This window comes from Eumetopias jubatus, unplaced genomic scaffold (assembly GCF_037043125.1).
Source record: "Eumetopias jubatus isolate StellerSeaLion01/CBP00866 unplaced genomic scaffold, mEumJub1_p1.0 scaffold_7, whole genome shotgun sequence".
NCBI classification, from domain to species: Eukaryota; Metazoa; Chordata; class Mammalia; order Carnivora; family Otariidae; genus Eumetopias; species Eumetopias jubatus.
The window spans coordinates 12560954-12582539 of NW_028274813.1; the positions used below are offsets into that span (position 1 = coordinate 12560954).

Sequence of the window (21586 nt, forward strand, 5' to 3'; positions counted from 1 at the left end):
AATGGCCAAACTCTTGGGGAAATATATTTATTCACCCTTTACGAGGAAATGAAATTAGTCTTGAATTTTCCAAATTGACATTCATTCTTGGAATTTGAACTTTAGGTTCCTCGTTTTAAGTTTCCAGTTACACAATATCCAGTTTCTTTGGAAATTTACAGTGAGGATGGACGTATCCCAGTGGAAACTCCATATCTGGTTACCGTGACAGAAGTGAATAAGAGGGAAAACTGGAAACTAAGTAGGGTTTACTTTCTTCTACGGTTATTTTGTCTTATAATTAATGTTGTTATTACCTAGGTAAGTGGCTTATAAAATCTGTTTACACAAGGAACAACCAAGAGTCAGACACCTAACTGACTGAGCCACCCAGGCACCCCTCTTTGGAGAAGAATTTGAATCAACTGGCACATTGCTATTCACTCTCCTCCTCTTGCTTCCATGTATTTCATTATTACTTTCGGTGCCCTGGATTTCGTGGCATAAAAGCATTTTTGGTAAAATATTTGAAAAGCCATTTTGTAGATGAGAGGCAAAAATGATTGAGTTTGTGCTACATAGTTGTCTCTTTTGACTGCTTTTGCAATATTACAGAGGAAGTTCTAAAAGTATGGCCCGATAGCCTATAGAACCTGTCTTCTAGGGGCACCAATCTGGCTCAGTCCGAAGAGCATGCGACTCTTGATCTCAGGTCATGAATTCAAGCTCACGTTGGGTGTAGAGATTACTTAAATAAATAAAACTTAAAAAAAAAAAGAATCTATCTTCTAATTTTACAAGCAAAGTTTCTTCAAAATTCTATGGTAAAATAATTTAAGGGATGCAGAAACTTTATTAAATAAGAAAAATGAGGGGTACCTGGCTGGCTCAGTTAGTAAAGCATGTGACTCTTGATCTTGGGGTTATAAATTCAAATCCCACATTGGGTGTAGAGATTACTTGACAATAAAATCTTTCGGGTGTCTGGGTGGCTCAGTTGGTTAAGCATCTGACTCTTGATCTCAGCCTAGGTCTGGATCTCAGGGTCATGAGCTCAAGCCCCACATTGGGCTCCATGCTGGACATGTAGCCTTCTAAAAAAATAATAATTAAATAATAAAATAAAATCTTTTTTACTTGGGGAGGGGCAGAGGGAGAGAGAGAATCTTAAGCAGGCTCCATGCCCAGCTCGGAGCCCAACGTGCTGCTCGACCTCACAATCCTTAGATCATGACCTGAGCTGAAGTCAAAAGTCAGACTATTAACTGATTGAGCCACCCAGGCACCCCAGAGGTCTTATCCTTCTTGATAGTGTCCCTGAGGGGATGCAATGTTAGCTACAAGGCCTAATTTTCCCTAAATATATTTTCTATATAGTCAAGCCGAATCAAAAGTCTGGGATAACTTAGTCATGTTATAGAGTAAAATCCTTCATTGTACTTTGATTATGTAGCAAATTTTATGCAAAATGTGAAAATATTATAAGTATGCTTAAAAGATACTTCATGTACTTTTAGAACACAGTGTACCAGACAATGTAAAAAAGTTGAAAAATTACTTAGAACCACGTCTTAATGCTCCAGTGTATAATCCTTTAGGCCTCAACTTAAGTATAAAGGTGAGTTGACAGAACTTCTGTTTTTCCTGTTTTGAGTTGAAGTAAAACATATATGTCTAAACAAAGATTGGTTTAAGTTTTAAAGTATAAGCGTCCATCAATGGTAGAAATTGCATCTTTAAAGTATATGGAGGGTGTTTATTTTTCCTCCCTTTCTCTTGATATTATTATTTCTAAAAGTATCTGAAAGTTGAATTTGACATTAACTTACTATTTTTTGAGCTGATAGGCAAAACTAATAGATTATTTTTCAAGATGGAGTAGAAAGGGTATTTCCAAAATTTAGGGAATAAAACGGTTTTGGTATCCTTCATCTGAATGTACACAGGTATGTCTTCTGGTTCTAGCTGCCCGTAAGAACACATGAAGTTGATATAATCCAGATAATTGTTACAAAAGCTGATAAAAACAAGTGGACATATCAAAACCATGAATATGGGGATTAGCCCAAATTACCTATCAAGGTCATGTTAGGCTTTATGTTTACATTTCTTCATTCTTTTTTTTTTTTTTAGATTTTATTTATTTGACAGAGAGACACACAGTGAGAGAGAGAGAGCACAAGCACGGGGAGTGGGAGAGGGAGAAGCAGGCTTCCCGCGGAGCAGGGAGCCCGATGTGGGGCTCGATCCCAGGACCCTGGGACCATGACCTGAGCCGAAGGCAGACGCTTAATGACTGAGCCACCCAGGCGCCTTATATTTCTTCATTCTAAAACCAAGTTTCAGTTATTGTCCTTCTTCCCCCATTTTTATTTTGATACATGAAGTAGATGCCCTAGGAAGGGGATCCTATCTTTCTTTGCAACATCTATAGGTTAAGTGGCTCCAGTGTGTATTTTAACTTAAAGGAACATACGTGTCTGTGCTGCTAATGACCAAGTGCCTTTTTTCCACAGGGCTCTGAGCTTTTTCACTTCAGAGTGTCCGTTGTTCCGGGGGTCACTTTTTGTAACTTAGTTGAAGAATTTCAGGTATGGTAAATGCACAAGGTACCGATGGGGTGATGGCTGGGGAAGTAGCATAACAAGTGTCAATGCAAGAGACACAAAAGAGAAAAATGGCAAAATTTGTGTGATGGACAAGGCCTGGAGACAGGGGATCCTGGAGAAAGGGGGGTGACATTGTCAGTAATGATGAAGGTAGAGTGTATGACATGTAACAGTACCCATCAGTAGCGGGAAAATTTTAATAAGTGCCTGTATTTGTTTTTGTTCTCTCTCCATCTTCCATTTTTAACTCATTTTCAGACTTTTACCACATTTCCTCTCACCCCATGTCCCCAAAGAAACATATGTCTTTAACATTTTAGTTTCCATTACAATCTTCCTGATTATCTTCATTGTAATGGTAGAGTCTTAATACACCAAAAGCCATCAAGATCTGAAAGTTTTGGGAACCAAAATCAATCTCCCCAAATTACCCCATGATGTGCAATAATTCAGTTATGCTTCTTCACATAACGACAATGGCTACCAGGATGAGAAGGAATGAGGATTTGATTAAATTGATTAATGACTCCTTCATTATCAAATACTGTTACCACATTATCAAAAACAAGATCTCTCTCTCTTTCTCCCCTCCATCCTTTCCTTCCTCTTTCCCTCTCCCGTTCCTCCTTCTTCCCCCACACCTCTCCTTTTTCTATCCTGACCCTGCCTTAAGGCCAGCCCCAGTAATGGATCTGCACTGCTGTAAATGTGTGTTAACTAACTGGAATTTAAATAAAAACTTAAAAAATAAAATAAAATTGGTGAAAATATAGTCATTCAAAAAACAAAAACAAAGAAGCATAGCAAAGGCTTCAAAATAAACCTGCAATATAAACACCACTTAAGTTCTGGAATAACCCCTGAGTGACACAGGAACCAGAAAGACACAGAGCATAGCCAAAGTCTTGAAACTGAACTGACACCAGAGCCACCACTGAGAGTAAAGTGTAACTTGATCTTAACTCAACCAGTGTAGCCAACTGCTAAAACAAACAAAACCCCAATATTTTCCAGAGAATTTTTAATAAGACTCAGAGTCTCACAACAGAAACATCTTAAATGTCCAGGATAAAATCCCAGATCACTCAATATGCCAATAACTAAGAAAATATAATAGATTCTCAAAAGAAAAGACAATCAGCAATTGATGGCAAATGAAATGATCAGAAGATGTTTTAAACCAGCCATGATAACCAGACTCTGTGAGGTAAAGGTAAACGAGTTTTGAAATGACTGAAAAGGGAAAGGGAGAAATTCTCAGCAGAGAAATGGAAGCTATAAAAAAGAAAACCAAATGGAAATTTTAGAACTGAAAAATATAATATTTAAAATTTTAAAAATCACTGGATAGATTTGCTAGCAGAACAAATATGCAGAGAAAAAAAAATCAGTGAATTTGAAAACAAACGAGTAGAAATCCACTCTGAAGAAAAAAGACTTTAAAAAGAATGGCCTCAGGGATCTATGTGATAGTATCAAAAGTCTGACCTTTGGGTCCCCAGAGTCCATGCAGGACAGAAAAAGGGACTGATGCAGAAAAAAGAAGGATGATGAAGGGGAGGAGGGGGAGGAATGGGAGAAAAGGGAGGAGGAATGGGAGGAGAGGGAGGTGGGAGGAGGAGTGGGGAGGGGAGGGGAGGGGTAAGGGAGGGGTAAGGGAGGGGGAGGAGAGGGAGGTGGGAGGAGGAGTGGGGAGGGGAGGGGAGGGGTAAGGGAGGGGTAAGGGAGGGGGAGGAGAGGGAGGTGGGAGGAGGAGTGGGGAGGGGAGGGGAGGGGTAAGGGAGGGGTAAGGGAGGGGGAGGAGAGGGAGGTGGGAGGAGGAGTGGGGAGGGGAGGGGAGGGGGAGGAGAGGGAGGTGGGAGGAGGAGTGGGGAGGGGAGGGGAGGGGTAAGGGAGGGGGAGGAGAGGGAGGAGAAAAGAGGAAAGAATAAAGGCTGAAAATGTCCCAAATTTGGTGAAGACGTAAATTTACATATTTAAGAAGCTTAGTGAATCCAGAGCAAGATATAGAGATTCTGCCTAAACATATCATAACCAAACTACTAAAAATGAAAGATAAAAAAATATTGAAAGCAGCCAAAACAACAGCAACAACAAAGCCATGTAAGTGAACAATAATTTGAATGACTGCTGATTTTTCCTCAGAAACCATGGAAGCTAGAAGAAAGTTGCCCAACGTGGGAGGAAGGACTGCCAATCCAGAATTCTGTATCCAGTGACAATATCCTTCAGGAATGAAGGAAAAATAAAAGCACTCTCAGATGAAGGAAAACTAAGATAATCCGCTGTTGGCGGAACTTCTCTTTTTAAAAAAACATAAAGAATTTCTTCAGACTGAAAAGAAGTGTCAACAGAAGGAAACAAAGCTTCTGGAATGAAGGAGGAACCACAAAAAAAAAAAATAAAAGAAAGACGGGAAGTGATTGTACAGTTAACCGAGGGAGAGAATCATTAACAGTAGAAAAAGAGTATAAGTTTCTTGGGACTGTCGACACCTGCTTTTGAAAGTATCCTGAAACAATGGGGATTTTTGCGCACCTTAAAGGACATTATTGGGGTAATTGACAAAATTTGAATAACGCCTGTAGATTAGAGAACAGCACTGTCTCAGTGTTGATGCCTTGATGTTGGCAATTACACTGTGGCTATTTAAGTGAATTCTTTGTGTTTAAGAAATACAAGTCGAAGTATTTTGGCAGTAAAGAGATAATGTGTCTAGGAGACACTCTTCTATGATTCTGGGGTTTAACCTTTTTTTAGACATGGTGTGGAATATTTGGATAGTCAAAGAAGAATGGAAGGGAAACATTTGAAGAAAAACTGTTTTCAAGAACTGTAGACATGGCCATTTAGCTGGCGAATACAGAATTCAGAGGTGATACAGCCTTCTACTCTTAAAAAATAATGGATGGCTTAACTGAACAAGTGAGATGTTTCTAGAGTCTAGTAAGGTGACTAAAATTTTATTTTATGTAAAAATTGGGTAAGGAAGTCATTCTGGGTGGAGGGAACAGCAGCAGCAAAAACACAAGTAAGAGAAAGCATCAAGCTTATCTCTTGAACGGCTTCTATCTATTTGGCTGGAATGTAAGGTTCTGTATGAGAAAGTGGATAGGTTAGGGTCAAACTGTGGGAGACCTTAAAGCTCATAATAAGAACTTTAGAATGTTCCTGTCAGCAAGAAGAAGCTATTAAACATTTTTGAAAAAGGTGTTCAGGGATGGAGCCCATGGTCTACAGCAGTCCAGTCAGAGTGAATCACAGGATTTTTGCACCAAATGCTGAGACATGGATTTGCTCTTTTTTGATGATATTGAACAAAACAGCTTGTGGCCCCAAGAGCTGCTGTCAGCCATGAGGGCTGTGGGGTCTAAGAGGGGAGATACCCAACACTGAGGAAGCAGAACGGAAAGATGCAAACAAAAGCCAAATAGACCAAGATTACAATGAATTGTTTCCTCTGGCTCTTTCTAACTTCAGCATGGAAAAGAAAATTCACTTTTGTGATTACACATAGCATACAATTGTCTCTCTCATTGGCCACAAACAGATTAGATCTTTCTTAACAAAGCTAATCATCCATACTCCTCTGATGGTCCTGCTTAGAAGGAAGATTTTTGTTTTCTTGTAGTACCATCCTGAAGACCACAAGTGGAATATCACATCCAATATCTAACATTTTCTATCAAATTCCCAATAATTCCAGTACCATTGGGCACACACCATTGGCTCTACAGTACAACAGGAGATGGCTAAGCCAGCTGATCCATTACCACTAGGATACTTAACTGCCCAGATGGGAAAGAACGGTTTCTCACTGCTTTCCACACCACTTAGCCAGGACCACCTTTTCAATTCTGCTGCTTATAACATCCCACTTCCAGTACCAGTTCTGTATCATCAAAATTATTTTCGTTGCAAATAAAGCAACTTCACTTTTTTTTTTTTTTTTTAGAGAAAGAGTTCTGTTTTCTTTTTTTTTTTTTTAGAGATTTATTTATTTATTTGAGAGAGAGAATGAGATAGAGAGAGAGAGAACATGAGAGGGGGGAGGGTCAGAAGGAGAAGCAGACTCCCCGCCGAGCGGGGAGCCCAATGCGGGACTCGATCCTGGGACTCCAGGATCATGACCTGAGCCGAAGGCAGTCGCCCAACCAACTGAGCCACCCAGGCGCCCTTCACTTTTTTTTTTTTTTAAGGTGTTTTATAGACAGACGGGTGTCTTACAAAAACAAATCTGGCAATGTTATTATGTCAACATGGATTGACAGCCCAGAGAGGAGGCTGAGCGGTTTGTTCATACAAAGGGAGGTAATAAAGCTCACAGTAGCAGGATTGAAAATGGAAAGGAAAGAATGAATCTGAGAGATATCGTAAAAGAATCGATGGCATATGAGGGTTGTTTCAAAGAAAAGGCATACCTCCTTTGGTCAGTGGGAGGATGGTGGTACCTTTAACCTGAGCTGTATCCTAAAGCAGCTTACCCATCCTTAGCATTTTCCCACATTCTCCACTGTCCTATTTCCACTCATCTCTACTTTCTTCTACCTCAAAATATGATCTAGCTTCCTACTTCACAGAGAAAACCCAAGTCACTGGGCTCGAACCACCTTACTCTCTATATGCCCCCACTTCCAGAATTAACGTATATGGCACCCATCCTAGCCTCAAGTCTCAGAGAAAAAGACACCTCTGTGCCTCTCTGTCAACAATCCTGTCTCTCTTCTAGGCACTCGTTTTTATTCGTTATCCATTCAGGTGTAGGAAGCGTTTTGAATATACAGAAGTTTCCCTATGTTGGCACATAGAGGATTTTCTAAAAAGATGACAGCTTGAAGGAGCACATGCTTATTCCCTCTCCCTGGAATGCCCATTCTTCTCCTTGTCTTCTGTGAACCCACTTGTTCTTCAAGATGCAGCTCAGGAAGTGCTTTCCCTGGTCACCCTCGGCAGTTAGGCATTTCCTAACTGTGTTCCCATGGCACTCTGTCGTTCCTCTGTAATTGAACACAGAGTGTTTTCCTGCCATCTAAGTATCCTGCCGACCTCTGTGGTTAAAGACCTAGGACAATAGAATTTATGTTCTGTATTGCGTGCAAACGGTTACTTACCAGATTGTCCAGAGACTGTTTCTAGGCTTTGTGGATGCTGAATATCTGTAGGTACCTGAGCAGAAGTTTGCTAAATTGATTAATAGTGTCTCCACCGTTAATGGAAATCATATAAAGTTCAGCGTCTTAAATGACTAGATTCAGAAAACTAAAAGACTGTGCTTTTTCTGTTGCAGATTTATGTTGATGAAGTACCATTGCCATTTCCAGGACACACACTCATAGCTGTTGCAGCGGCTGTAGCGCTGGGGGGGTTAATTTTTACAACATTTATGTTTCAAATACGTAACATCCACCCAAGTGATATGTGCCAAAAATTGATGAGGAGAAACAAAGTGAACTTGTCAAATTTCAGCATGAATCAGATGGCTCATAGATCAAAATCTGAATAGGGAACCGGTGATAATCACAATTTTCTCTGAATGTCCTGGCTTTATGAGACAATTCCTAGAACAATATATTTAAATGTTAATATAAAAACAAGAAAAAAATACTTCAGGATGACCATTTATAACTCAAATCGCTACTCGTCAAATATGTTTACTGTTCTGTTTTCTTATTTTAAATATGTGGAAAATGTCTTCTGTTAACGCTTACATAGAAGATTTTCCTTGAAGTTTTTACAAAACTGTAAAATGAATAAGCATCTCTGTGTGGACTGCATTTTCTGTATTTTTTAGCTTGGAATGGGGTTTTGGTATTTTTTGGCTTTTATTGACTAGAGCCCATGCTGTGGGATCAGGACACCCGAGCCTTGCTCTGTTCAAGAAAGAACATGGGTAGAATGCAGTCATGCCAGAGAAAGGCAGGTGTCGGGGAGGCTCATCTGCAAGTGTGCTGGCAGAGCTTCATGGGAATTAAAGAGAAAGCTATTTGGGTTTCTTGAAGCAATTTCAAAACGAGATAGTAGTACCTAAAAAGAGGGAAATGTGACCTCCATTATGGGGGTGTTGGAAGAACACTGGGCAAGGTATTGGTTTACAAACCTACATACAAGCATGTGGAATTCCAAAAGATGTACCTCTGCATGCTCTGTCAAAGCACCCGTTCCCAAATAGAAGATGACAATACATTCCGAGATCAGAGCTATAGTCTCTTGGCAAAGCTCTGAAGGAGTGGCACACTGCTTTGACAACGTAAGGAGAAGCTAAGTATCTAGTCCAGAAGAGTGTGTTTTCCTCATATACCGGGAACCAAGAAAAGCCACATGACAGTCTTGGTTTCCAATTCAGTGGAATCATTATCGTGTTCACAGAAAGAAGCACTGCTACACTGGCTAGAGAGACCCCTTGTTCAGGACACAGAAAGCAGAAATCTCAGTAGGGTTTTATTAAGTGAAATCATTCACTCTCCATCCCTTGTCTCCCAAGTGACTGTGCTGTAGCTATAGGAAACCACCCTGTATACTGGGGATTATGACACGGGACATATATTCCAGCAACCAGGGAAACTGCCAGTGTCCAAGGGGCCATTGTGCATGAACTTTCAACAGACCTTCTCCTTATCATAAGACCACCCGTTTCTGGGTGACAGAGTAACAATAATGCAGTGAATCCCAGAACATCAACGCATTGCCTCACTTGTTTTTGTGAAGTTGCGGACAGAGTCAGAGGCAAATTTGCCTCTGAGAGATCAAAACACTTAAGAATCCATACGTGCTGAAAAGATGATTGTATCTCCCCAAGCGTAATTAAAATAAAATGTTGACTTAACACAAAACTTCAATATATGTGGAAGTGAGAATAACTTCTGTCTAGATTTTCTGATTAGAAAATTCTGAAAAAATTCATCAGGGCTTTACTATTCGCATTTTGGGGGGCAAGGGTTGTCCCATTCCTTGTGTTGGCGCATAAAGGGGCAGAGATGGAAGAATACCATGGAAGCATATAAGGCTTTCGGAGCGAATGGGCAGGCTGGGTGTCTTCACCCGGCACCCAGAACTACCTTGTACGTTTGCAAGTAGGATAAAATCTCAGACTCTTCACAGAGATTGATACATACAAGACGTAAATTTGTTCATGGGTCTGCGGGTTCATGAGAAGAGAGTAACCAGATCTGTACTACAGCCTCTATTGGACTAGATGCCACTCAAAGCTGCCACTTTTAGAACCAAAATGCATTAGAGCAGAATATTCTAAATGGTATGTGATGTGGGCTGCCTCACATTTCCCAAACGACCTGCCAGGTACTGTTTATCCTTCTATGTGGTAGGGAATGCAAGGTGCTCTTGCCTGTCCTTTACCCTGGATTAGGAGGCCCCCACAGGCTCCAGAATCCTGAATTAGCCCAAACTTTGCTAAAGTGTATTCTTGTTGAGTTTGACTTTCTACTCCATCACACATATACCATATCAAGATATCTTAAGAAGTTGCTACTACATGCTTCTCAGGTCCCTGAAACCTACTATTCTATAGCATAGTGAGGTGGTCAACTTGCTTCCCACCAGACTGGGGCACAGAGTCAGAGGGGGCAGAACAGTAAAGGTACATTGCTGCCCTGCCAAGGGAAGGATTGAGCTTGAACTAGAGCAATATGCCAAGTTCCAGGGTTTTCATCGGTTGCCCCTGTACCATGATTACTGTGCCTACTCTGCTGTCATTATGAGCATGCTGGACATGGTGGTCCTCGGCACTGCCCATCTCCATCAAGACCAGGCATCCAGCTCTAACTACAGCACTACCCACCCTCATCCAATCCTGCTATACAGCGTGGCGGTTAAGAGCTTGGCCTCCAAGGTAGGAACACTTGGGTTGGAATGCTGTCTTTGCCACTTTCTAGCTGTGTTATCTTGAGAAACCGATTTCTCTGTGTCTCAGTTTCTTTGTCAATATAATAATGTGACTTACTTCATTGGATTGCTTGTGAATTAAAGGACTTAATACACAAAGTGCTTAGAACAGAGCCTGGCACTTAGAAAGGGCTGTAGAAACATTACCTATGTACAGAGAAGGTCAGGGAGCATGCCTTGAAAGATTCAAATTCTTCCTTTATCAATCCACTCTTAATGACCAAAAAAAAAGGAAAGAGACATCCAGGTGTCATCGGTCTGAATTCCTCTCCACTGGTCAGGTGCTATATGGCCTTTCAGTGTCACCTGGCATGGTGCACATATTGGGCCAGATTTGCATTAGTTAATCCAATCCCTTAGAACCCCAGCTAGCAGCCTCAGCTAGCATACTGAATACAGCATCACTATGGCAACAGATTGAGAATAATCAGCACTATGTTCTTCAGTCTTTGGTCAAACACCTCAAAACTGCTGGCCCATAAAAATTTCCCCGGGGTTTTGACAATAAAAGGAGCACTGCAATTGTGGGATGTAACTCTTTTCTGTTTAACACCTTCCTGTCTATTTTGAGTCCAAATCCACCAAAGAGTGGGGCACAGGAGGGATTTTGAGATTCAGCCTGCAAGGGAGGCCATCAGGAAGCTGTCAAGGTTTCACTGAAGGAAGACTTTAGATGGTATTTGCTTGGCTGAGCAAAGCAGTCAGATTTTAGAGCAGCAACAACCCTTACATCTCAGCTCTTGGGCTCAGGGCAACAAACAAGTATCTCTTGCTCACTGGTCTGTGGATTGGCTGTGGTGGTTTGCCTCTAAGCAGGTCTGCCCTACATGTCTGTGGTTCTGGACCATAGGCTATAGAGCAGGGGTCACCCAGCCAGCTCTTCTCACAGCACGGGACCAGACAGAAGAGACCGAATCATCTGCGCTACCTAAAGCAAGGCTGCTCATATTCCATTAGCCAGATCAAATCACATGGCCAAGCCCAACAAGACTTTTGTTCTAAATAACAAGTTTTAAGATCCCTCTCTTACCTGACTGCTTCTGTTTTCTATTGCTGTGTAACCAACTCCTCAGTTTAGTGACTTAAAACAATAACTACTTTATTTGCTCAAGATGGTGTGGTCTGGGCTGGACCTCGTTGCGTCGTTCTGCTGGTCTTGGCAGTGGTCATTTGTGCAAAGCCTTCATCAGCTGGGCACCTGCACTTCCCTATCACTTCTCCCCGCTGCCAACCTCCTCCTGTCAGCCTCGTCCTCCCTGCCAGCCTCGTGCTCCCCTGCTAGCCTCCTCCTGCCCCATCAGCCTCCTTCCCCCTGCCAGCCTCCTCCCTGCCAGCCTCCTCCTCTTTGTGAGCCTCCTCCTCCCCTCCCAGCCTCCTCCTTCCTCATCCAAGATTATTTGACCCATTACTCAAGGCCCAGTTGAAATGTCTTCCCTATTGCAAGGTTTCCTCCTTTCTTTGATAATTAGTTTTCCTTTACTTTGAATAGCATTGCATGTGCTCATTTCTATATTATCATGCTTATTAGCCCACTTCTGCTATTTACACACTTGTCTGCCCCTGCACTGGGTGTGGTGCTAATTTGCTGTCACATTTCCTTGAAATGCCTATCTAGTATAGTGACTACTGCATGCCTGGTGTTCAGTAAATGATTGAGGAATAAAAACACTTTATTATCAAATTCAGGGGAGCAAGGGAAACCGTAAGTACAACACAAGAGCATCCTGTTATAAGAGAAGTTCAGATAAAGTAGCAAAATACCTAGCATCCCACAGGCACAAAGTAGATAATAAATATTTGTTGAAAAATTTATAAATGAATACAAAGAAAGGACTCAAAAGAAGAAGCTTTGGAGAATCCTTATGATTTTGATGTGTTCTAATTTATGATGGGATATGAGTTTAACAAAAGTAAAAGGAGTGGGGTTTTTTTGTCTCTGATTTTAAGAGTAGTAACTGGAAAATTTAGAAAATAAAAGTCTAGGAAAGAAGAATTAAAATCATACCACTTAAATTTTGGCATATTTTCTTAATCTGTTAAGTTTGGGATCCGTGTGTATGTATGTGTATATTCTATAACATTACTGCCAAATGACATTTGTAGTTTACTATATGTAGGTTTCTCCTAGTTAAAAAAACCAAAACCAAAACTCTCCATGTCTAGATTTATTTAGTGTGACTTTCATTAAAGATGCTTAAAATTATGAAATGTGTTCAGTGGCACTAATGGCCATTATGTTGAGGTTTTGCTTGGTTAGAATAATCCTTGCATAGGGGCCCTACATCTTAATGGTTCCTGCACTGTCAGTAAGCACAGTGCCTCTTGTTGGTTGGTTGGTTGTTAGCTTGTTTTGGGGTGGCCAGTGGTGAGCCCAGGAAAAAGGGTTGCCATTTGAGGAGTCTCATGTGAAGTGGAAATGGCCAAATTGGATCTCGAAGGATGATAAAGGTTTTGAGAAGTCAAAAAGAAGAAGTAACAAAGAAATGGAAGAAAAATTTTCAGAGAAATAAATGAACATTGAGTAGCCTCGTGTAGTATAGAAGATGGTAGGATGTATGCAAAACATTTCAGGTTGTGTGCAGATTTGGATCTGTTAAAGACATTATTTACTTTCAGTTTGCATGTCTGAAAGAAGAAAATGACAAAAGGATCGAAGGTTTTCCAACGATGAAAATAATGTGATTTTTTTTTAAGACCCAGCCTTTTTTTTCTGCCTGCAGTTCGTCTATTATAAATGTTAACAATCTTGTGAAGACCCTTCTATACTTTTCTTTCTGCTCGTATCTAGTTTCCCCTCCTCAGTATAAGTTAGCCGAATGGCTATGGAAAGAATAACTGTCAGAGGCTCCTGGGTGGCTCAGTGAGTTAAGCAACTGACCCTTGACTTCGGCTCAGGTCATGATCTCAGGGTCGTGAAATCAAGCCTGGCGTCATTGGCTCCACGCTGAGCTTAAGATTCTCTCTCCCTCTCTCTCTGCCCCTGCCCCTGCCCTGCACGCTCTCTCTCAAAAAAAAAAAAAAAAAAAAAGTGTTGAAACAAGGGAGTGAATGATTACAGGTTCTGTGCTCAGTGATCTGGTACTTTTTCCCATGAGAATGAAAAATCACACTACAACATCTTCAATGTTCACTTGGGGTCAAGGACCTTGACTTCGACATTTTCAGGAGGACACATACATTTAAACCTCCTAATAAAGCGGCTGCTGTCTTACTCATAGAAACCTATTCAATTTTTACCCTCTAACTCAAATCAATTTTAACAAGTACTTATCAGACCCTTGGGCATCAGACCCTTTGGTATCTGCAGGAGAAACTAACGAAGTCAGACAGTCATCGTCTGCGAGGGCTTTCTTATATTTTATGAATAAATTCTGGTTCATTCCCTATTCAAAACTATTCTCATGTATGATTTGTTGATTATTGACACTCTAGGTAAAAGATATTCACATCATAAGAACACCCTTAATGCCATGGGGAAAGTAGACAAATATCTAGTATTTAGATACGTTTAAGTTTTTACTGTAATGGTAGGACTTTAGGGTAATAATAGTAATGATGTAATTCAATTTGGGTGATAACTAACCTTATTCTGTTTGTGGCAACCAGCACTCTCCTTTCTGGAATGGCAAAATCTTCTTCCCTTCTCAATTCAAGATATAGTGAATGCGCTAGTGTTTTCAGGAGAATCAGAATAGCAGCTAGTGATCCTCAGGGTGATTCCTTGTGCTGCATCATGCTCCAGTATCTATAATGAGGGAGGTCTCTTTTTTGACCTTGGGGAGGTTACTGGTTAATTATGCTGACTGTTGGCTCCCAGGCACATGGAAGGAAAGTCTTCTTTGTCGGATGGAAAAGTTCTCTGGCAGAGGAAAAGTTATAACCACAAGTCATTCTGCCTTCTAGACTTGTAATTTGACCTTACTTGAACCATTCTTGCATTCCTAGAATAAACCCTACTTGACCGTGATGTTTTCTTTTTCTAATACCCTGTTGAGTCTGGCTAGCTAATATTTTCTTCTAGTTCTGTTATAAAATGAGTTTGGCCGCTTTCCCTCTTTTATGGAAGTGTTCCTTTAAAGTATGGATTATCTGTTCCATAAAGATTTGAAACTCACTAGTAAAGCTATATCAATGATAGGCTTCGCTAGGCTTCACTCTTCTTTACACAACCTCCTGGATTTATTTATATTTAATTTTACTGAGTACTATTTTTTTCATGCCTGTTTTCTACCCTAATGCCTTCTAGGAGTGTTTCTTTTCTTGATCTTCAAATTATCACTTTCTTCCTCAGCTATCAGTTTGACCAGTTATTCCCATATATTGAGTTTCTTGATTTGATATGATTCACTTATTTGACAAATATTTATTTAGTGTCAGGCACTGTTCTGGGCACCCACTAATCTGCATAGACATTTATAAGGGATTAAGAGCAAATCTTTTCCCTTCCAGCAATAGATCTTTTTCCTTTAGTGATGAAAGTGACATTTTGTTCCTTAGTCAAAGATCTGTTTATATAAGAACAGATATGTTTATCTGTGGCTCTTCTGTCTTTAATTTTATTTTTATTTGAGGATAAAAGGATACCTCTTTTTTCCCCTAATACAGTAATATATATTTCAGCTTTGAGGTGCTCATTTTCTTTCATTTTAGAGTTTGTACATAGCATGCTTTTGGATTCTTAGTTTGTTTTAATTTAATAGAAATAATTTCCTTCTTGTTTTCTTTCCTAATTGGAGAGCATTAATATCTGTTAATTCACACGCATTCATTCATTCATTCATTCACTCATTCATTTACATGTTCTGTGTACCGGGCCCCGCGATTCGTATTATTTCTCTTACAAGTAGGTAATAACACCAGGACGGAGACTTATTTTTGAATTGAACTATTTTGAATCAAATTTTGAAGTTCATAAAAACATTAATAATTGGTTTTAATCACTTTGTAATATTAAACTTAAAAAATTCAGACCAAAAAAAATTTCAGAGTAAATACTATTACAGCAGTGTATCTACTAAGAATGTGTCACGTAACCTAACTTCCTAATACTATTTTAATTTATTCTGCTCAAATGTTTTTAATTCAGCATCTCTGTGTGGAACAATAAAGAGATTGATTTCAAATAACATTTGAAAGGAAGACATCGTTTCCATTTCCAGAGAGTAATATCATTTTATTCGTACACCTTGTATCTCTTTTATTTAGAAAACCATGTTTTTCAGGGGTGCCTGGCTGGGTCAGGAGATAGAACGTGGTACTCTTGATCTCAGGGTTGTGAGCTGGAACCCCACAGTGGGTATAGAGATTACTTACAAATTAAAAAGAAATCTTAAAAAGAAAAACATGTTTTTTGGATCTTCCCAATTCCTATTTTTGTTTACTTTCCCTACTTTATGTGGAAAATGGTAAGTTAATCACCTGATAATATTGTCTTTTTAATTTCCTTTGTATTTCCTACAGTTTTTGCTTCATATATTTTGACTTGGTTTATAAATGTTTCATAATAGTTGGTGCTTTATTTTGTATTATAACTATTTAACGCTGTTATTATTATACAAATTTGTCTCATTTGATATATTTTGTCTGAAACTCAAATTTGTCTAATTTTGTTATTTTGATTTCTGCTCTCTTTTTTAAGTTTAGAGAGACATAATTTATATGTAAGTAAAAGCCACCCGTTTTAGTGTGCAATTCTAAGGTTTTTGACAAACGTATGTAAACATTCACATAACCACAATCACAATCAAGGTCGCATCACTCCAAAAAGTTTTCTCTTGACCCATAGTAGTTAACATCTCCCTCACTCTTACTCCCTGGGAACCGTGGGTATGTTTTTGACTCTGCAGCTTTTTTTCTTTTCCAGAATGTCATATAAGTGGAATCGTATGGTATATAATCTTATAAGGTGGACGTCTTTCTCTGCACAGAATGCACTTAGGATTCATCTATTCATATATATATATATATATATACATATTCATCTGTATTGCCTGTCTCAGTAGTTTGTTTTTTTATTGCTGAGTAGTAGTCTATAGATGAACCATGGTTTGTTAAACCATTTACCAATAAGAGTGTATTTTGGTTGTTCCTAGTTTTTGGCAAGTAGGAATAAATGTGCAGTGAACACTTGTGTACATGTTTTGGTGTGATTTCAACAAAAAATCTGAGATTTTGGTTGGGCTTGTGTTGAATCAATAGCTAGATTAGGGGAGAGTTGAAGCCTTAACCGTACTGAGTCTTTCAACTCCTGAGCATGCCACCTCTCTCCATTTATTTGGATCTTCCTTAGTTTCTCTAATCAGTCTTTTTTAGTTTTCAGCATATAGGACTTGCACACAACTTAAACAATTTATTGCTAAGTATGCCATGGTTTTGGTGCCATTGTAAAAGGTACTGTTGTTTTAATTTCAATTTCTACTGTCAAAGAAAAAAAGAAACATATATAAACAAATCTAATACATGCAGGGTCTATCTGCTGACAACTACAAACACTGATGAAGTAAGTCAAAGAAGATCTAAGTCAACAGAAGAGATATACTGTATGGATGAATTAAAAACTATTTTTAAGATGTCAACTCTCTCCAATTTGATCAACAGATTAAATGCAGTTCCAATCATAATCCTACAAATTTTTATATACACAAGCCGATTCTAAAATTCATATGGAAAGCCAAAGGAACTAGATTAGCCAAAACAATTCAAAAAGAAGAACAAATTTGGTTGCTCATGCCGTCCAGTTCCGAGACTTAGTATATTTTGGCAGTCATCAAAGGAGTGTGGTGTTGGGGAAAAGACAGATAGATACATCAATTAATGGAACAGAATGGAAAGCCTTTTCAGTAAGTAGTACTCAAACAACTAGATGTCCATATGCCAAAAAAAAAAAAAAAATCAACCTCAACACTCCCAGTCTTATACAAAAATTAACTCAAATGTATCATAGAAAAAACTTTTAGAAAAGAAAACATAGGAGAAAATTTGCATGACCTCAAGTTTGCTGATGAAGTTTTTAAAAAGATTTTATTTATAGAGAGCAAGAGCATGTGACAGGGGACAGAGGGAGAGCGAGAGAGCGAATCTCAAGCAGCCTCACCCTGAGCGCAGAGCTCAGTGTGGGGCTCCATCCCAGGACCCTGAGATCATGACCTGAGCCAAAATCAAGAGTCGGACGCTTAACCAACTAAACCACTCAGGTGCCCCTGCTGATGAGTTTTTAGATATGACACGAAAGCACAATCTATAAAAGAATAAATGATGAATTATGCTTTGTTGAAATTAATAACTTTTGCACTGCAAAAGACATTATTAAGAAAATGAAAAGGCGAACCAGACTGGGAGAAAATATTTGCAAGTCATATATCCAGTAAAGACCTTGAATGCAGAATATATAAAGAACTCTTTAAACAAGAAGAAGATGAACAACCTCTAAGATCGGCAAAAGATCTGAAGAGACACTTGACAGAAGAAGATACACGTATGGCAAATAAACATTAATAGAATGTGGGGGCTGGGAAGCAGGGGAGGAAGCAACATGATGATGTCAAATACCCGTGTAGTCCCAAAGTCATAGTAACTCTTTCTCACTGCTGGTGGGAATGCAGAACAGTACAGCCACTTTGGAAAACAATTTGTTAGTTTTATGAAAGATAAACATACACATACCCTTTGACTTAGTAATCCCACTCCTAGATATTAATCCAAGTAAATTGAAAGTTTATATTAGCACAAAACCTGAATATAAATGTTTATAGCAGCCTCATTCATAATTCCCCAAGCTGGACACAACCAAGCTGTTCTTCAACATTTTTATCTGGTGTACAAATAAACAATCTGTTTATACCAGCAAATACTATTCAGTGATAAAAAGGAATGGACTGTTAATTGATGCAACAACATAGAAGAATCTTACATGTATTTGGCTAAGTAAAAGAATCCAAACCTAAAAGCCTATATTGATACTCTCATATGATTCCACTTATACAACATTCTGGAAAAGGCAATACTAGAGGGGCAGAAAACAGATTGGTGGCTGCCCGGTATTGGGGGAAGTTGGAGAGGCAGACCACAAAGGGGTCATACTTGGATGTGTTTAGGGTAATGGAACTACCTCTGGTCCTTTTGTGATGGATAGATGACCCTACATTTATCAAAATCCTTAGAAATACATAGCACGAAGGGTGAAGTTAACTGTATACCATTTTAAAACATCATCCAGGATGTTGAGGGATTTCAGGATGGAATGCACATTGTAACAAATGTATTGCAAATGTCTGATATGATCTTAATGAAGTGCATGAAGGAAAAGGAGGTGACCCGAATACTTTGGGGAAAGAAGTGTCTTGACTGAATACTGTAAGGCTGAAGACAAAATGAACTGGACATAAATACTGTACTCTAGGTGTTAAGTTTGTTTCTTAAAGGGGTACAGATTAGAAATCCTGAAACTACTTAATGTGTATTCTAGGGTTGAGCACATAAGTAAATAAAGTGTAGATTATAGGAGCCTAGTTTCTCACTGTGAGAGAAACAAATTACAAAGAAGCAGAGGGAGAGAAGGTAGAATGAACCCTGTGATGCTAGATTAAAGTGGGAGATATTAGTATAAACTCAGGGGGTTTTAAAATTTTAATTTGATTTTAATTCCAGTATTGCTAACATACAGAATTATGTCAGTTTCAGGTGTGTGGTGCCTGGGTAGCTCAGTCGGTTAAGGGTCAGACTTTTTTTTTTTAAGATTTTATTTATTTATTTATTTGAGAGAGAGCGAGAGCGAGCACAACGGGCTGGGCTAGAGGCAGAAGGAGAGGGAGAAGCAGACTCCCCGCTGAGCAGGGAGCCTGATGCAGGGCTCGATCCCAGGACCCTGGGATCATGACCTGAGCCGAAAGCAGGTGCTTAATGATTGAGCCACCCAGGCGCCCCCTTCCTCTGACTTATTTCACTTAGCATTATATTCTCTGGCTTCATCCGTGTCATTGCAAATGGCAAGATTTCATTCTTTTTAGGCTGAATAATATTCCATCATATATATGCCATATCTTCTTTATCCATTCATCTATTGATGGACACTTGGGCTGTTTCCATAATTTGGCTATTGTAAATAGTGCTGCAATAAACATGGGGGTGCAAGTATCCCTTTGAATTAGTGTTTTTGTATTTTGGAGGTAAATACCCAGTGGTGCGATTACTGGATCATAGGGTCGTTCTATTCTTAACTTTTTGAGGACCCTCCATACTGTTTTTCCACAGCAGCTGCACAAGTTTGCATTCGCACCAACAGTGCACAAGGGTTCCTTTTTCTCCACATCCTCGCCAACACTTGTTGTTTCTTGTGGTTTTGATTTTAGCCATTCTGACAGGTGCAAAGTGATACCTCATTATAGTTTTGATTTGCATTTCCCTGATGATGAGTGATGTTGGCCAACTTTTCGTGTGTCTGTTGGCCATCTGGATGTCTTCTTTGGAGACATGTACAGACTTTGTTTTAAAGTCTCTTTTGTCTTATATAAGTATTGCTACTCTGGCTTTCTCACTGACACCCATTGGCATGATAAATGTTTCTCCATCCCCTCATTTTCAATATGCAAATGTCTTATGTCTGAAATGTAAACTTGGGTTTATCTAATAGATAGACATTGATATGGATGGGTTAGTGTGTGTCCCCTCCCCCATCTCTGCCCTCTGAGAGGTCATACAAGCAGTGATAATCCAGTAAGGACAAGTGCATCTAGTGCCCAGATCTAGGTTTCTAAATCAGAGTTAAGAGAATAAAATAATTATAAAATACTACATTCTATGTAATCCAAATAGACAATACAACTTTTCTTTGAAACATAAAAACTGAGGGCGCCTGGGTGGCTCAGTTGGTTAAGCGACTGCCTTCGGCTCAGGTCGTGGTCCTGGAGTCCCGGGATCGAGTCCCTCATTGGGCTCCCTGCTCGGCAGGGAGTCTGCTTCTCCCTCTGACCCTCTTCCCTCTCGTGCTCTCTATCTCTCATTCTCTCTCTCTCGGGTGAATAAATAAAATCTTAAAAAAAAATAAAACATAAAAACTGAGAAAATAGACCACAAAATTAACAGCAATTATATGCTGGGTATGAGGATAATAGCTGTTTCTAGTTTTGTTCTGTTTTATAAATTTTACAATGAGCTTGTATTAATTTTATAAAAGACAAGTGTATTTAACAATATTATATAAGATATTTTTCATAGTTTTTTTTCCTCTAGGTAATCAGACTTTATTTGGAGACATTGATGATGGGAAAATTATGACTCCTGGTTACAGTGTTTCCTTATTACTGAAAATACGGATAAGCTGAATGCTCTGGCACTCATCACAATGTCTAAAAAGCATAGAGAATTAGGCAACCATCACCATGGTCTGATTTTAGAATATATCATCACCTCAGAAAGAAACCTCATACCCATTAGCAGTCACCCCTCAGTCTGTACTCCCAGCCCTAGGCAACCACTAATCTACTTTCTGTCTCTACAGAGTTGCTTTTTCTGGACATTTTGTATAAACTGAACCATAGAATATGTGATCATCTGAGACTTACTTCTTTCAGTCAGCAAATGCTTTTAAGTTCATGCATGTTATAGCATGAATCAATACTTGATTCCTTTTTACCACCAGATAGCATCCTATTATATAGATATATCACATTTTGTTCAGCCACTCATCAGTTGATGGACATTTGGGTTGTTTTGACCCTTTGGCTATCATGAATCATACTGCTCTGAACATTCTCATACAAGTGTTTTTGTGGGCGTATGTTTTCATTTCTCTTGGGTAGATACCAGGAGTAGAAGTGCTCAGTCATATAGGACGTCTAGGTTTAACATTTTGAGGACCTGCCAAATTGTTTCTCAAAGTGGTTGCATTGTTTTGCATTCTCACGATCAGTGCAGAGGGTTCCAATTCCTCCACATCCTTGCCAACACTTTATATTGTCTGTCTTTACTGACATCCAAATGTATGTGAAGCAGTATCTCAGTGTGGTTGTGATTTGCATTTGCCTAATGACTAGGATGTGGAGAATCTTTTTGTATGCTTGTTGGCCATTTATATATCTTCTTCAGAAAAATGTCTATTTGTT

At 39.3% G+C, this 21586-nt stretch overlaps 1 protein-coding gene across 1 annotated transcript in view; it reads left to right on the forward strand.

Moving 5' to 3' along the window:
- The window catches only part of CATSPERB (catsper channel auxiliary subunit beta), a 106804-nt gene extending 98713 nt beyond the window's left edge, over window positions 1-8091 (forward strand). The window contains exons 23-26 of the mRNA XM_028102368.2: window positions 106-241; window positions 1497-1597; window positions 2496-2570; window positions 7876-8091. Coding sequence (XP_027958169.1) covers window positions 106-241; window positions 1497-1597; window positions 2496-2570; window positions 7876-8091 — 528 coding nt within the window. The remainder of the gene's footprint in view (window positions 1-105; window positions 242-1496; window positions 1598-2495; window positions 2571-7875) is intronic.
- The last annotated feature ends 13495 nt before the right edge of the window (window positions 8092-21586 follow it).